Source organism: Gordionus sp. m RMFG-2023, chromosome 1 (assembly GCF_954871325.1).
Source record: "Gordionus sp. m RMFG-2023 chromosome 1, tfGorSpeb1-WG-v2, whole genome shotgun sequence".
Lineage (NCBI taxonomy): Eukaryota > Metazoa > Nematomorpha > Gordioida > Chordodea > Parachordodidae > Gordionus > Gordionus sp. m RMFG-2023.
Window position 1 is genome coordinate 4,462,252 of NC_088775.1, and position 16,715 is coordinate 4,478,966.

Here is a 16,715-nt window from a genome sequence, read left to right on the forward strand (position 1 = left end):
TTATTTCTTTATTTTTTTTTTACAAAAATCTCAATTTTATTTACTATATGTGTAATATCAATAAAAAATTTAATAATATCCAAAAAAAATTACCAACCAATATTTATGCCGATTACTTTGGTGGACCAATTTATTATAATGTATGTTGATTAGTAGATGTATCCCTGGAGAATTTCCGAATAGAAGAATGAAAGAAATAAAGAAAAAGAAATCTTTGGACCCCTATCTCTACTCTTACATATTATTGGTAAAATCATAATCGCCCATTTTTAAAAATACATATTTATATGGACAAAATATACTGCTGTAAAAAAATGATTACTTTTATTATAGACCTATTATGATAATACAATTATATTAGTGATCATCTACCAAATCTATATATTGTTAACCATCTTAGACATTATTTTCCAATATAAACCTTCTACTATCCTTTTAAGTATATATTTTTTTAAGGGTTAGAAGATATAATCAGTATTGAAATTTAAAAAAATTTGATTTTTTTAGCAAATTTTGATTGTTTTTTAACCACTTGCTATATGACGATCAACTATGATATTCCCTAGGCCCTGGGCACGATATAGAGCAGACCGCAACACCAAAAATTAGGGAATATTATGAGAAATGAATATAATTTTTTACTATAAAAATTCCAACAGTTTGAAAATTGTAGAGAATTAGATATTCTCAAGTATAATAACCTTTTAATCTTGTATCACTTATATTGGTTTGACTTGTCTTAAAAAAGTCATAACATAATATAAAAATTATATTAATCAAATTTATCCAAAATTAAAATTATTCAATATAGTAAAATAAAAAAAAATATTGGAAGATAAAAAATACTCCATAAATTTATAATATATATATATAGAACAGATATATTATATTAAAAAATATTACACCCATAATAAAATTATAAAATTATAAATAAGTTTCCGTTAGATGGCATAATATATTTAATTTTGTTTTTTTTAAATTAAAAATAATGTGAATTATAGGAGCATAATTCTTTGCTCTGGATTAATTTATTTTCGTACAAAACTTATATAACGATAAAATGAAAAAAAAATTGAAGTTTACATCATTATTTATGGAATTATAATGTCCATTCTCAGTTTAGTTTTTTGGGTTTTTAAAAAAAATATATTATTTTTTTTGACTCATTTTGTGTATTACTTATATAAACATAAAACTATCTCACGAGAGAGTCTATAAAAGGGAAGAAAGAAAGAAAGAAAGAAAGAAAGAAAGAAAGAAAGAAAGAAAGAAAGAAAGAAAGAAAGAAAGAAAGAAAGAAAGAAAGAAAGAAAGAAAGAAAGAAAGAAAGAAAGAAAGAAAGAAAGAAAGAAAGAAAGAAAGAAAGAAAGAAAGAAAGAAAGAGATGAATTATAGGGCATGTCAAACTTAAAATTAGGAATCTGTCATATTTAAAAATTATCCTGTTATAGATTTTAGATATGTAAATCTTCACATATAATTATTAATTTTATATAAGACAAAAAAGATTTGATAACAATTTTATAATTAATATTTTTGTCTTTGGTTTCAATTATGACTATATACTTGTATATATCACTAGAAAATCTATAAATTTATCAAAACATTTTAATTAATTATAAAGGCTAGTTGCACCATATAAGATACCAGCATACTATAACCTTATCCTATAATAGTTATATGTAGACTTTATAAAATTATCATAATAATGTTCTAGGTTAATATTTTTTAAAAAAAATATCTATATGTGACTATTGAATTTCAGTTTTATAAACAAATTTGTAAAATGCATTAAAAAATACAATTTGTCAGTCCGAACAACCTGCTAATTATTTTTTATAACTCAGGTTTTCTATTTTTATTATTTAAATAGGATTATATATATATATTCCAAAAAAAAGACAATACATATTACGAAATTTTTTATTATTTAAATATTATTTTATATCTACAAAGATCCAATTTTTTCTTGAAGTTTAATTAGTCTTCATCTTATAATATTCTATTTTATTCATGCTGAAGCTGATTATTTCGAGAAATACACTAAACTATGCAAGTTAGCAGCACAATATTCTCCTCTATTTTATTGCGCTAATCACGAAAGTACGTATAATGGTATGCTAAATTTATTATTTAAATAATATTATATATATATATATTCTTAAGGATTCTACTTTATAAAAAAAATACTTGCCAAATTAGTTCCCCTAATATTATTCATTAAGATTCGCAATATATTTATTATTTTGAATATTACTTTTTAATTCACATTTGTTCCTGCTCAATAAAATTAGTTACTGAAATTACACTCATTTACGTTACGGCAATACATATTGATAATATATTTTTTTATTTACCTCCTCAGCCTTCATAATTATGTTATCATTTTATTATTTTAAAGACTATGATATCTCATGATTTTCCATCCATCACCATTTGTTACTCATAACTACTTGTGATCTATGGTCATTTCTAATGCCGTGCCAGATTTAATTCCTGTATTTTTATTTTAAGATAGTTTAATGATTATATAATAAAGGAAATGGTGTTAAAAAATAACTTTACTGGCTCTTTGTCAGATTAAATTCAATATAAAGGTTTATAGGTAGATTAAGTGGATTCTGTTTTTATTCTAAATAATTATAGAGGGAGGAGGAAATCACTATTGTTGTTTATTTTTCTAATATTTATGAAGAGGAAGAATTTTGATTTATCAAATTAGGAACAGAAATTAGTGAGTGTTGTATCTGTCAATTTGTGGTTGACATTTATCTACCTTTTTCTTATTATATTTTCTATAGAAAAGATGGACTTTTAATTTTCTTTGTTTGACCAATATTGGTATATCAATAAATAAATATAATAATATAAACAGGATTATATGAAATATTGGGTTGTGATAATGATTAAGAAGGGTAGGAAGTTACCATTTAGGAAAATAGGTTTATTCAATCTTTAAAAATATATTCACAAGTGGGTTAATCAATTAATTCCATCCACCGTTGTATAAATTGTTAAAGAAAGGAGAAAAATTTGAATGGAAGAATGAACAGGAGGAGGCTTTTGACGGTTTGGAATCTAGAATTGGGAGAGAACCAATTCTAATGTGTTTTAATAATGATTTAAGAGTGGTGTTAGTCGTAGATGTGTCCAATAAAGGTGTAGGAGGAGCGTTGTTACAATGTGTAGACGGCATGGAAAGACCTGTTTTGTTTTTCTCAAGAATTTTTAGGGCGGAGGAAACTAAATATTCGGTTATAGACCAAGAAGCGTTGGCTGTAATTTTTGGACTGACAAAATGCCGAGAGTAATTAATAAAAGATAGATTCATGGTGTATACGGATCACAAACCGTTGGTGCATCTTTTTAGGAAGGATAATAAAGAGCTAATGTTGTGGCCTACAGAGATGGTTATTGCTGGTGGGTAGTTTTGACTTACAATTGAAATATCAGCGGGGAATAGAAAATTATTTACCGGATATTCTTATGTGGAGAGGGATGGAATGCCGAAGATAGTGAGTCAAATGGTTTGGAAGAGGAGGATGAGTACGGATTGATTAAGGCTATGGTAGGAATATTTAAAGGAGGACCGGTAACGTGGGAACAACTTATGAGTGCCACATTAAAAGATCGCGAATTAACACGTGTCAAAGCATGCATGAATGAGCTGAAAACATAGTGAGATGGAGACAAACAGATATATAGAAAAAGAATTGGCCATAGTGGATGAATATGTGGTACGAGGGAATAGAGTTGTAGTGGCATTCAAATTAAGGGATGCTGTGTTGACAATGATTCATGCGGGGCATCAAGGAGTGGAGAAGATGAAACAATGGGGCCAATAATATATGTGATGGCCAGGCATGAATATAGATATCGAGAATATCAGTAGGAGTTGTTTGTTGTGCAATACGTGGGCCAAGATGCCCCATAATGCCAAGAAAAGTGTTGGCCAAAGGTTACCTAGCTGTGGGAGCAGATACACTTTGACTTTGACTATGACTTTGAAAATAAGATTTATATACTCGTGGTGGACGTGTACTCAAAATGAGTAGAGTATGAGGAAGTAAGGGGGTTAACGACTCAAGTGGCCGTGAAAACATTGAAAGATCTATGGGCCAGGTTTAAAGTAGGACAAACGATAGTATCTGACGGAGGTCCGGCGTTTATCAGTGTACAATTTTAAGCGTTTTGCGTAGAAACTGGTGTATAAGATCACCTCCATATCATCCGAACTCCAATGGTCAGGGGGAGAGGATGGCATCGGTTATCACGAACTGGTTAAAAAAAACAAAGTATGGAGGTGAGAAAATTTGGATAGCCGTGGTATATAATAACAACAGTCGAAAGGGGGAAGAACAATCTCCAGCAGAGAAGTTTTTAGGAAGGCAAACCAGGTAATTATAGGATTTATTAAAGCGGAAACCGATTCAAGAGGTGAAAGAGGACATAAGGGAGATGCTTGAGTTTGTAGTGGGACAGAGCTTATGGGCCAGAATATATGGTGGTACAAGGAGATGGTAAATCGGGATGATAGTGCAAAATATTGGACACAAATTAAATCGAGTAAAACACCGACGGGATAGAGGGAATATGGCATCGGGATCAATTGAAAAGGGGCGTTAAACCTGGGAGGTTAAAATCGGGAGTATGAATAGAATGAATTAATTTATCGGAGATTCGCGGTAGGAAAATTATCTTAATATATCCGAAGTAAATCTAAGGGCACAACTACACCAAATGGTTTATCGGAGGTGCAAATGATAGAACCCAAGTCAAACCAAGACGTGATTTCTACAGGGAAACAACTATGTCATCGAACAAAGAGGGAAGATTCAAGCACCCAAAGAACAACGATAAGAATGTTACAGAGCAAATTAATGAAAATACGATGAAAGGCTATAGTTATTGGAAGAGGCCGGGTGCGAGGTGAAGTGAGTAGTTTGATTTTCAATTAGTGGGGGGTGTGTTATGCGGAGTCATTCTTTTTATGTTAAATTGCGAAGTCATTCTTTTTTTTATGATGAATATTTTTTTTGCAGTGGCGTCGCTAATAGAGAATTATTAACAATTTATGTTTTTAATAATATCCTATATGAAATAGCTGAGAGTAGCGTTATAAAATTTGCAGTTGTGGGGAATTATATATTCGCATCTCTCGATATATTGGATAAGGTATATAAGATTTCTGTGTCATTTGATCAATGTACCTGTGGATATCTTACGACAATGCTCCTACCTTGTCGGCATATTATGGCTTTAGGGGCATTACATAATTTTGATAAATATTGCCCTCAACTTTGCAGCAAGAGATGGTCAAAAGCATATTCTATATCTTATAATCCTGATATAGACAAAGTGGGCCTCCCTAATATTAACTTCACTCAAACACATATTTCCATTAAAAAAAAAATTATCACAGAAATATAAATATAATAAAATGATACAAAAATTAACAGCCCAGGCTGATTTTTTCTAGCATTTATCGCAAGATAACTATTTTGTTTACAAAAAACTTGATAATGGAGAAATGTAATCAGGATGACAAATTGTTATATATAATCCCACTCATAATGGTATTTTATTTTATAAAATTATAAATATATTAAAAATTATAGATCTTGCCTCGACCTCTTATCCATACCTTAATGTTACCTCAGCCTCTTCCCTCGATAATGGTATTTTATTTTATACGAAATTATAAATATTTTAAAAGCTATAGATCATGCTAGAACCTTATATCCATAACCTAATGCTACCTCAACCTCTTCCCTCGATAATGGTATTTTATTTTATATAAAATTATAAATATTTTAAAACCCTGTTAGAATTTACACAAAAAGGCTTGATTATAAAAAACAGGGTTATGTTCAAATCTTAAAAAAAACAGGCTCCATTCGGGGGCACCTAGCCTATAATTTTATATATTTACCCCCATTGCACCTAACCTATAATTTTCTTATTTACCCCTAAATGGGAGCGTGCAGCCTCTGCCTGTTTAATGATTTTAGGCAATTCAGCCAACCTATAATGCAGTAGAAGAAGATGCAGAGGTCATGCTCACTTCTTCTGAAGGTGATTTATTTTACTTTATTATATTAAATTTAATTTTTTAGGTCCAAATCAATTCAGCTTGCAAATAATAATAAATCAGCAGGAGAAGTAGCTATGGAAGTGTTATATATTATTATATGAATATAATACACCTTTTTTTTCAATCCTTTAAATAAACATAATTAATAAATCTATTTTAGATGATGATGATTTTCCAATAATAGATATAGCAATGCTCTAATTGATTTACAACAATATAGTTTTTATATATATTTAATATGCAATATAGATATGAATCATGTCTATTATTCGGTGTTAATATTTTATATAAATGCATATTGTATTATGCTTGTGTTATTATATTATTCAGTGTATAAATACTTAAAATAAATCATTTATTAATATATAAAGAAGGCTTTAAAACTAAAAATAAAAAATCTAAAGTCTATTATTTTGATAGGACACTTATCAAATGAGTGAATGTAAAAGTTATTATTTAAAATATAAATAATTTTAAAAAAACCTTCATTTACTATGAATGAATTTTTATAAGAAAGAAAGATATGTTGTTTGTCATACTTTTAAATTAAATTAACAAAAATTAATTTATAAATTGAAAATATATAAATACCATATTTAGGATTTAAATGATTCATATTATATTAGGCAATAACAACATATCTATTGCTCTAGATTATAATTTTATATAAATCATTTTTAAATATATTTAAGAAATTAATATTAAACATTATATTTAATTAAAAATATACTAAATATTTACCATATCAAAATGAACAAAATAATAGTATTTTATTGACAATATTTAAAGAAGGTAGAGTTTATTTAATGGCAAAATATATTAATACAATATACAAAAAATTAGTATTTATAAATTGACAATATATAAATACGGGTATGACTAAAATACGCCCTACCGAAAACTACGAGCCTCTTCGTGCCCCCTATGAAAGAAGCTTAATTTAAATAATATTATTTTAGAATCGCAAGCGTTATAAGATAAGGCAGAAAATGTTTTTTTTCCATTTAAAAAAAAAATTATAACATAGTAAAATTTTTATAAAATTATTTTTTTACATGACTAAAATACGCGCCCCTACACGCCTCCTATCAAAGAAGCTTAATATAAAAAATGAACGCAGAATCATATAGAGCTTATTAAAAGGTATAAAAAATGTTAATATTATACTTTAAAACTTATTATAACCTAGTGGGCTTTTGAAAAACAAATTATTTTTTTTGACAAAACTACGCGCCCCCCTATCAAAGAAGCTTAATTCATAAAAATATTAAGCAGAATCGGATTAAGCTCATTAAAAGGAATCAAAAAATGTTAATATTAAGTTTATAAATTATTTATAACTTATTGAGATTTGGAAAAAATACTTAATTTCTTCTTTTTTTGACTAAACTCCCGTTAAATATACTTTTTTGATAATAAAAATATTTATTTAAATAAAATAAATAATACCATTTTCTGAATCTCCTTGAAAAGTTATACATAATTCTGTATTCATTTAAAAAAAATAATGTATATTTAAAGGAGGCGCATAGCATGTAGTTTAGTCAGAAAAAGAAGAAATTAAGTTTTTTTCAAATAATAAGTTTTAAATAATTTATAAACTTAATATTAACATTTTTAGATTCCTTTTAATGAGATTAATACAATTATGCTTTATTTTTTAAATGAATTAAGTTTCTTTGATAGGGGACTTAGTTTAGTCAAAAATTATTTTTTTGATAATAAAAATTTTTTAAAAAATAAATAAATAATACCATTTTCTGAATCTTTTTTCAAAGTTATACATGATTCTGTATTCATTTTGTAAAAATAATATATATTTACCGGGAGCGCGTAGGGGGCGTTGTTTAGTCAAAAAAGAAAAAATTAAGTGTTTTTTCCAAATCTCAATAAGTTATAAATAATTTATAAACTTAATATTAACATTTTTTGATTCCTTTTAATGAGCTTAATCCAACTATGCTCTATTTTTTTTATGAATTAAGCTTCTTTGATAGGGGGCGCATAGTTATGTCAAAAAAAAATTTTGTTTTTTCAAAAGCCCACTGGTTATAATAAGTTTTAAAATATAATATTAAATTTTTTTATACCTTTTAATAAGCTCTATATGTTTCTGCGTTCACTTGTTATAAATTAATCTTCTTTGATAAGGGGCGCGTATTTTAGTCATGTTAAAAAATAATTTTTTAAAAATTTTACCATGTTATCTATTTTTAAAAATGAATAACATTTTTTGCCTTATCTTATAAAGCTAAATACGATTCTAAAATAATATAATTTACGTAGGAGCTCGTAGTTTTCGGGGGCGCGTATTTTAGTCATGCCCTTTATAGGTTCCACCTCTAAATAGCGAGCAGCAAAATAGCGAGATATTAAATGAATGAAAACCTAAAAAGTTTAAAATATAATATTAAAAAAAATGTAAATTATTTTAAAAATTATAAATATATAAATCATTTTAAAAATTATAGATATATAAATCATTTTATTATATAATTATAATATATTAATACTGTTGTAAAAATTATTTTATTATATAAATTATTTTTTTATTATAAAACTATTATTATAAATGTATATAACACATAATTTTTATCATTGTTTTAAATTATTAATATATAAATTGTTTTAAATTATCAATATATAAATTGGTTTTAATTATAAATGAGCACATATATCTATTATAAATAATAACTATAATTTTTCAATATTAAAATTTTTGAGTTAGGCATTAATTTCTGGGGGTAAGTATTTATTTTTGAAGGGTAATCTTTACTTGTATTATGATGTTTTTAAATCCAATAATTGATAAACCAAATATACCTCTTTAAAAATTAATCATCTTATATTTTTACAATTTATAGAAATGAAAATGAGTTATCACACTTAATCTAAAAATAAAGTGATTATCAACCAAATGATAAAAAGATTGCACTATTAAAATATATATATATTTCTTATTTTTAGAAAAAGGATAGTAACATATTAATTATAACCTACAAATTTGAAAATCCTTATCTCCTAAGGCTTAAAATATTGTTAATAGAAATATGTTATAAGGTTGTATATGGTGGCTTACTGTAATATTCTTTTTATTATTATCACTAATGCATTATGGATTGGCAAATATCGCGGCCAAAGGGCGATATATTTTAGGGGGTAAGGGGTAGATTTTGGAAAGTGGCTTGCATCCATCAAATTTTCTACCATGTAGATGTTGGTTATTTTTATTATATTATAAACACATATATTACAATTTTATTTAAATCATTTGTATATTTTATTAGGGGGGAAGGTACCTTTTAATAGCATGTGGGGATAGGGTAGGGGGTATTTATTTTCTCTCATGTATACACCAGTGGCGTAGTCAGGATTTTCTCATGGGTGGTGGTGGGGGGGGGGGTTTGTGATAAATTTATGTGTAAAATGAATATATTTGATACCCTTTCCCTTTAATTAGAGTCTAATATTTTTTTAATGTAATTAAAATTAGTTTCTATAGAATTATAAATTATTGTTACTTTTCAGAAATAGTATTATTCTGATAATGGCTCATACTTGAACTTTAACTGCTGCAAATGGCCAATACTCAAAATTGATAACTAATCCTCTAATAGTAAATGATTATAATTCTATTTTCCTACTCTTTTATTTAATGTTTTATCAGTACAATATAGGGTTTAACTTCATAAATTAATTTTATTAGTCAAAGTTGTGTAGCCAGGATTTTCTTATGTGAAGGGGGGGGGGGTTTAAATGTTTTTTAGTAGGCTTTAGCCCTAATATTTTATTTTTTATGAACACTCAATTTCTTATATCTTAGATTATGTTAAAATTATCTTAAATATTTGCACATAATAAAATTTTAAAGAGTATTATAGATTTTATTTATTATATAAAAATAAAAATACTTTAGCATATAGTATTAATTGCATAAATTTTAATAGTTAATACAAAAATTATATAAATGTTATAATTAAGAATTCAATTGACGAAAAAATTTGATGGCTAAAATAATTAATAATGATTTGATATTTGGCAGGGAACTAAAATACAATTACACATGGAAAGGGCCTGAAGAACATTTTTTGATCTCTAAGAATGCTCTCTTCTGTCAAGATTTTAATACCAAAATTCGACATCACAAAGTAACTTATCATATGATGTGTTAATTAGTCTAGTTCTTCCTACTATTTGAGATATCAGAGACACCAATTTTTATTTAATGTGTTAATCTATTTTTATTTATTAAAAAATATTATAAAAAGGTGAATGATATTTGTTCTATAATTTTTTAAAACATATCTTATTTTTAAAAATTTATTGCAAAAAAAAGAAATATAGTTCAATAAATAGTTACCGACTCTTGTCTTTCAATGAATCTAGTGGGACAAAATCTTTTTAGTTTCTTTTTTTTGATATCAAATTTTAAAAAAATCTATTTTTTATAGGGGGGTTGAACCCCAACCCCCCTTCTCCCATGCCTACGCCAATGGTATACATAAGTTATGTATTAAATATTTTCAGAGTTGGTTCTACAATCAAATAACAAGCTTCCTCTCTTTTTTAGTTATAGATATTCTATTAATTAGCTACTATTTTTGTAAAAGTAACTACCGATATATTTTTTAAAAAATGTAGCGCGCTACTGTTAACAACATAATTTATGGTGAATAGTTATAACGATGACGAAACTAGTGAAACAATTGAAAAACATATATCTCTCACTTAATTTATTCAAAAGGTAAAGCAAAAAATGATATTCAGCAGCCAGAGTGGCATGATTATTGTACTTCATAAATATATTCATCTATGCAGAATCAAAGTTATTCAAATATCCGCTTATTAAACCCAATAGCGAGTATCAAAATAGCGATATATGATTATCTTTTTATCTATTTTATATTCGTATTATAGTTATAATATAAATGTAAATCTCTATATTATATAGTTACGATGTTGTTACGTCATGTCATCACTACGTAGTGTCATAGTGACGTCATGCTTTATTTATTTTATTCTAAAAATTAACTTAAAAATATTTTTATAAATTATATTGGGCATAGCTTTGGGAAAATTCCGCTTGCTTTAAACAAATTTTTTGCAAGCCTGGGCTTGCAGGCCAATGAAAGTCTGATATAGATTGTATTTTTAACATTATGATTTTATAAATATTTTATTACAGCTCTCAACTACAAAAATTTTCATGATCGTTAGTTGGGCTTGGTGAATTTTTTTCAAAATTATTATGGCCTTGGACATTGCTTGGAAATTTTTTTAATATTAAATATTAGGCATATGATCAGTAATATTTTTAAAAGCTTAATATATATTTTGACTTAAAACATAGTATTTACTTGGTTTTAATGGATTGGACCTGGCCTGAAGAGATAGGTGGGTTATAAAGAATATAAATTGGATATTATTTTGAAATAACTGGTATCAACTATCATAAAAGTAAGGATTCTCATTCCCCGTTAATTTTGTCGAGCTATCTACTAGTATATATAAATTTTCATATTAAAATTATATACTAATATTTGTTATCACGAATATATTTTTTAAGATGGGAGATAGGGAGTATCTTTTCTCTCATATTTATGCTGTTAAGATGCAAATTACATTTTATAAAAAAATGAAAACTAAATAAACTGCAATGTTGCCTTCTCAAATATATATAAAAATTATATTTAAAATATTTATAAATAAATATTAAAATAAATCGAATATCATGAGTTATATATTAGAAATTAGAGATAAGTGGTTAAAAGATACTTTTTAAATGTATATAGATTGCTTTAAGTAATTTTCTTTTTTTCTCGTGTTCAAAGTTAAGTCATTGTTATCATTAATATTATGATTTTATTTTTTTTGTGATAATAAATATTAATTTTTTTAAATTATATATAAGATGTTTAAAATAAGATTCATTATGAATTTTTTTTAAATAAAATAATATATCTCGAAATATCAATTCAGAACTTATATAAAATAAAATATTTAAACCAGTGTGAAATAATTAAGAACTGGGAAATTAAATAAAAAATAAATAAGAAACAGGAAATAGATAGATAAAATACTCTAATATTAGGTTAGCATAAACTAAAATTGGAATTTTATTGTGAAAATTTATGAAATAAGCTAAAAAATTTGTTGAATCTCGATATCACATTTATCTAAATATAAAAAATATCTACTTTATTACTAAAAAGTTCATAATACACACGCAAACAATTATTTGAATTTATATTTCATATTAATATAATATAAAAAAAAAGGTTATTTAAATAAAAATATAATAAATGGGAAAAGATTTATAAGAATCGCGAGTTAAGATTGCAATTTGATTAAATAGGATATATTATCTAAAAAAATAAACACATCCATATCCCGTTCGTAAAGGGAATATAAATTATCTATTAAAATATTAAGTTCAATATATTTTCGATTTTTTCTATTTATATTCAACCCGCTATTAATTTGTATATATTTGAGCTCACTCGAGTGTTGGTGACTTTTTAAAATATTTATTAAAGAATAAATATTAGGATGCGCGCAGCGTGTTTTGTGCTTCAAGCTATGATGATAGCCCTCTAGATGGTTGTTTGCCCTAGGACCATTAACTTGATATCTAATTATAAATTTATTTTGTATATACACATTAAAAATTTTAATACCTTGTCCATAGGCTATGGGGAAATAAAGCGTTAATGGAAAGCCATGTCAAATCCATATATTGCATAAATTGTATTAGCAAAGGATTTTCAAGCGACATGGCAAGACATGATGACCTAACTTCTGAAATATCTTCCTCCCGGCAAAAGGGTAAAGTAGTCATACGTCTGACTACTTTGTGGACAGTGGTATTGTCTCTATATTCTTTTGTTAACCCTAATCCCTGACATTTTCGCCATATTGCTTGGGAAAAATGAAAGAAACAGCCTATAAAAACTTATAATAAATACACGTAATAAATTAACCTTTAATGACCATTGTAGGGAAAACAAATCTTAAAGCTGATATTGCAGCAGCCTCATAATCAGTCTGCCCGTATCTAGGATTAAACATAATATTATTTTCACCACAGCATCTTAGAATTATTTGAAATAATTCTATATAGGTGGCCCTGGTTTTATCGGAAAGAAGGGCATAGATTATAGGTATCATAGTCTCACGATATAAGACATGAATTGTGTATAGTGGGTAAAATAGTCTTGGCACAACATAAAATGTGCCATCCATATATATGGTATCGTTATCACATGTTTCAATGATTTTTAGCATGCTCGATGTACCAAACACCAATATATTATTATTATTATCATTATTGATTAAAAATATATCCCCCCTATTTGTGGTGATATATTCGGGCAACAGAACTATATCATCCATGGACTGTGGCAAAGTGGGCCGATTTTTTTGTAATAATCCATCTATTTTACTTTTTATTGAAATGTATGTGGGCATAGCCTCTGGATATAAATTTATATTTGGTGTTTCCAAAAATCTTTTGTTTAAAACTTTTTCATAAATATTATGCCGAGTTTCTAGAGGATTTTCAGCAATAACATCCTCTAAAACTTGATATGTCCTAAGCTTTTCAAAAACACCAATTTCATTCTGATGTTCATGCAAACCAGAGGTTATATAGATTCCATCAAGTTTGCATGAAGCTTTGCAACCAACTATTCTGCAACGATAATGAACTCGGTCACCTTTTTGATAATCATGCCGATATAAATAATTTTGAAAAAATAGAAGTCGTTTTCCTTTTTGAGAATTTATAAACTGAGGATCTTAATAAATAGAAAAATTATATATTAATAAGGGCTCCAACATTAATGAAAAAATCAGACAGAACAAGATACTTTAAAAAAAAATTTGAGCAAATAAATAACTTATCATTTAAAGATGTGTTAAAATTTTTTAAAATTATTTCAAGGTCATGCCTAAAAACAATTTAAAACATCTCTATGCTATATTAAATATATAGGATTATAATATTATGTGACAATATGTATTTAATTAAAGCCATTTATATTTTTACCATTTATATTTTGATGCAAATCCATTAATACATGGGCCACTTCTAAAGGCAGATCCGTATTACCTATAAATATATTTTAGATATATTGTAAATTAGTGTATAAGATACTTTCAATGCCAACATTTGAATTTTGATAAGTTCCTGAATTACCTAGATTTGAAATAAAGGTTTGATAGGCTCTGGCAAAGCCAGAGGTAGTTTGAGGGGCTATTGAAACTTGGGCTAATAATTTTAAGTTAATTTTAATATAAGTATATCATAAATACCTTGATGTGTAATGGCTTGGCCAACTGAACTGAAAGGTGGAGGGGCTAATGCTTATGCTAAATCTTTAAATCTATGTTAAAATTATTGTAAGGATAGCTTGATTTGCATTAGGAGTTATGGCTGCTACCAAGTTGTGACATTCTAAAGATTGGATGGTGATAATTAAATCGAGACCAATCATTAATTTGGCTCTACCACCTCATCTTTTGCGACAAATTAGGTAAACGGCCTTTTTACCACTTGTATGGGCCAAATATTCATGTCCTTGGTAGCATATATAGTCCTTTTTCTTCTGTGTTTGCTGAAAACAAAAATAATAAATATATAAAATGGTTTATTACTTTTATTTCAAGTTGTTTATATTTAAGATAATTTTTAAGATTATCAGCTACAGTTAGTAAGGTAAACGACCTTTTTACCACTTGTATGGGCCAAATATTCATGTCCTTGGTAGCATATATAGTCCTTTTTCTTCTGTGTTTGCTGAAAACAAAAATAATAAATATATAAAATGGTTTATTACTTTTATTTCAAGTTGTTTATATTTAAGATAATTTTTAAGATTATCAGCTACAGTTGGAATCATATCAAAAATATGGCGGCCATTTTTGTGAATATTCTTCTGAGTATTATTGTGATTATTCTCATTTTTCGCTATTTTTGATGCTCGCTATTTAGGTCTCTTACCCCCTTTATATATTTTATTTTTCGCTATCTCTATTTCGTACAGGTGTTACACAAATTCAGTGATGGAAATAGGAGAAATTATTCCACATTTATCCTTTGAAACAAATGAAATAGACTTTTATGACTTTAAAATTCATGAAATACTAGAAATAAGTCAAACCCTCGTAAAGTTAGTTTGTACTTATAAAGATTTTACAGATAAAATATTAATTACCATCATAAAATCTCAAATTAAATTAACTGATGTCTCTTGCTTAAAATTTAGTGTTTTAATTCCAGAAAATATTAGTCTCAACTATGAATTTGATATAGAATTACCTCTATCCATGAATAGTATAATATATTCAATTTTATATTAAAAACAGGCTTAGAAGCACAGGTTTTATGTAAATGCCCATACTATCATCACGATTTTAAAAAATTGTATGTTCATGAAGAAGCACCATATATATTTCGTCCATTTATTCCTAATAAAGATAAGGCAAATAAATTTTGATTGCTTTTAAATATATGATAATTTATTATAGCATCGTAGTAATAATTGGATATATAATATATTGAATGGCAAAGCAATACATGAAAAAATAATTTACACCACAAAATCAATTCCACATAAATTTGGATTTATACTGCTTCAGGATATGAAATGGGATGGGGTGTCTGAAAAATTTAGCTTTATCGCAGTAATCAATGATAAAATCACAAAAAATCTCAGATATTTAAGGCAATCCCATTTACCACTCCTTGAAAATTTAAAAATTTGCCTCAATGTATTATATATTAAAATAATAATAAATAATAATTTTTTAATTAGATTATATCAACAATTTTACATATGCCCAAATATAAAATAATAGCATTTTTTCGATACCCACCCAAAGCTTCACACTTACAGTTATTTATTGAATCTTATGCTCATCACATTCCTCGTCATTCATATTATTTGTCTGAAGTTATACAAAACATCCATATAAAAAGTGATTATTATGCAGATAAAACATTTACATTGCATTTAAGGGAATCAGCAAATTTAAAATCATATAATCAAACACCAGTTAATTAATCTTTATTTAAATATATCAAATTAATTATTGAGTCCTTATATTTTATATTTTTTTTGTTAACATTTTATTTTATTATTTTGCCTATATTATATTATCTATTATGGAAATAATATAGATTTAAGCATTCCTACATGAGTGGCTTAAATTATATTTGCATGTTAATCACAGATGAAATGTTTATAAAGGGGATTAATTTTAACAAGTTTTACAGCTAAATAATGGCATATAACAAATATTCACAATTATAGTTAAAAAGAACCTTATAAAAGTGAGCATTAACCCATTTTGTCAAAGTACCATATCAGCTACAGTTTATTTATTTTTCACATACAAATTTTTTGAATCAAAATAATTTCACATGATATTTTATTTTTTAGTGTGCCACTGAATTTTGACAATTTAGGACTATTACATTACTACTTCTAGACTTTTTTTAAATTGTAATTAACATAAATTTATTTCTTACAAATGCCTTAACCTATTCTAAATTAATTTTGTTTGACCTATCATTCCATCTACTCTCCAATTTATAATCATGTTTTTAAGTACACCATTA

The 16,715-nt window shown here is 26.4% G+C and overlaps 1 protein-coding gene and 1 long non-coding RNA gene across 2 annotated transcripts; both read right to left on the reverse strand.

Moving 5' to 3' along the window:
• Positions 1 to 1,848: 1,848 nt before the first annotated feature.
• Positions 1,849 to 2,744, reverse strand: LOC135922086 (uncharacterized). The gene is made up of 3 exons (XR_010570727.1): positions 2,566 to 2,744; positions 2,358 to 2,496; positions 1,849 to 2,120 (listed from the first exon to the last, which is right to left on the reverse strand). It is a non-coding gene; the product is annotated as an uncharacterized LOC135922086 (long non-coding RNA).
• Positions 2,745 to 2,986: 242 nt separating this feature from the next.
• LOC135930664 (uncharacterized) lies at positions 2,987 to 14,850 on the reverse strand. Its single transcript, XM_065467490.1, has 10 exons — positions 14,828 to 14,850; positions 14,408 to 14,709; positions 14,250 to 14,363; positions 14,142 to 14,204; positions 13,075 to 13,890; positions 12,772 to 13,036; positions 12,474 to 12,725; positions 4,395 to 4,628; positions 3,476 to 3,667; positions 2,987 to 3,290 (listed from the first exon to the last, which is right to left on the reverse strand). Exons 4-10 carry the CDS (start codon positions 14,164 to 14,166, stop codon positions 2,987 to 2,989), a joined length of 2,088 nt encoding a protein of 695 aa, XP_065323562.1. The 5' UTR covers positions 14,167 to 14,204; positions 14,250 to 14,363; positions 14,408 to 14,709; positions 14,828 to 14,850.
• Between the last annotated feature and the right edge of the window lie 1,865 nt (positions 14,851 to 16,715).

Excerpts from the sequence above, each read along its gene's own strand:
- LOC135930664 (XM_065467490.1), bottom strand. The coding sequence starts at position 14,166 with ATGGATTTGCATCAAAATATAAATG. Across the intron at positions 13,891-14,141 it reads TTTGCATCAAAATATAAATG|ATCCTCAGTTTATAAATTCT; the intron begins GTAAAAATATAA and ends CTATTTATTAAG. Across the intron at positions 4,629-12,473 it reads TACGAACGGGATATGGATGT|GTTTAACGCCCCTTTTCAAT; the intron begins GTTTATTTTTTT and ends TTAACCTCCCAG.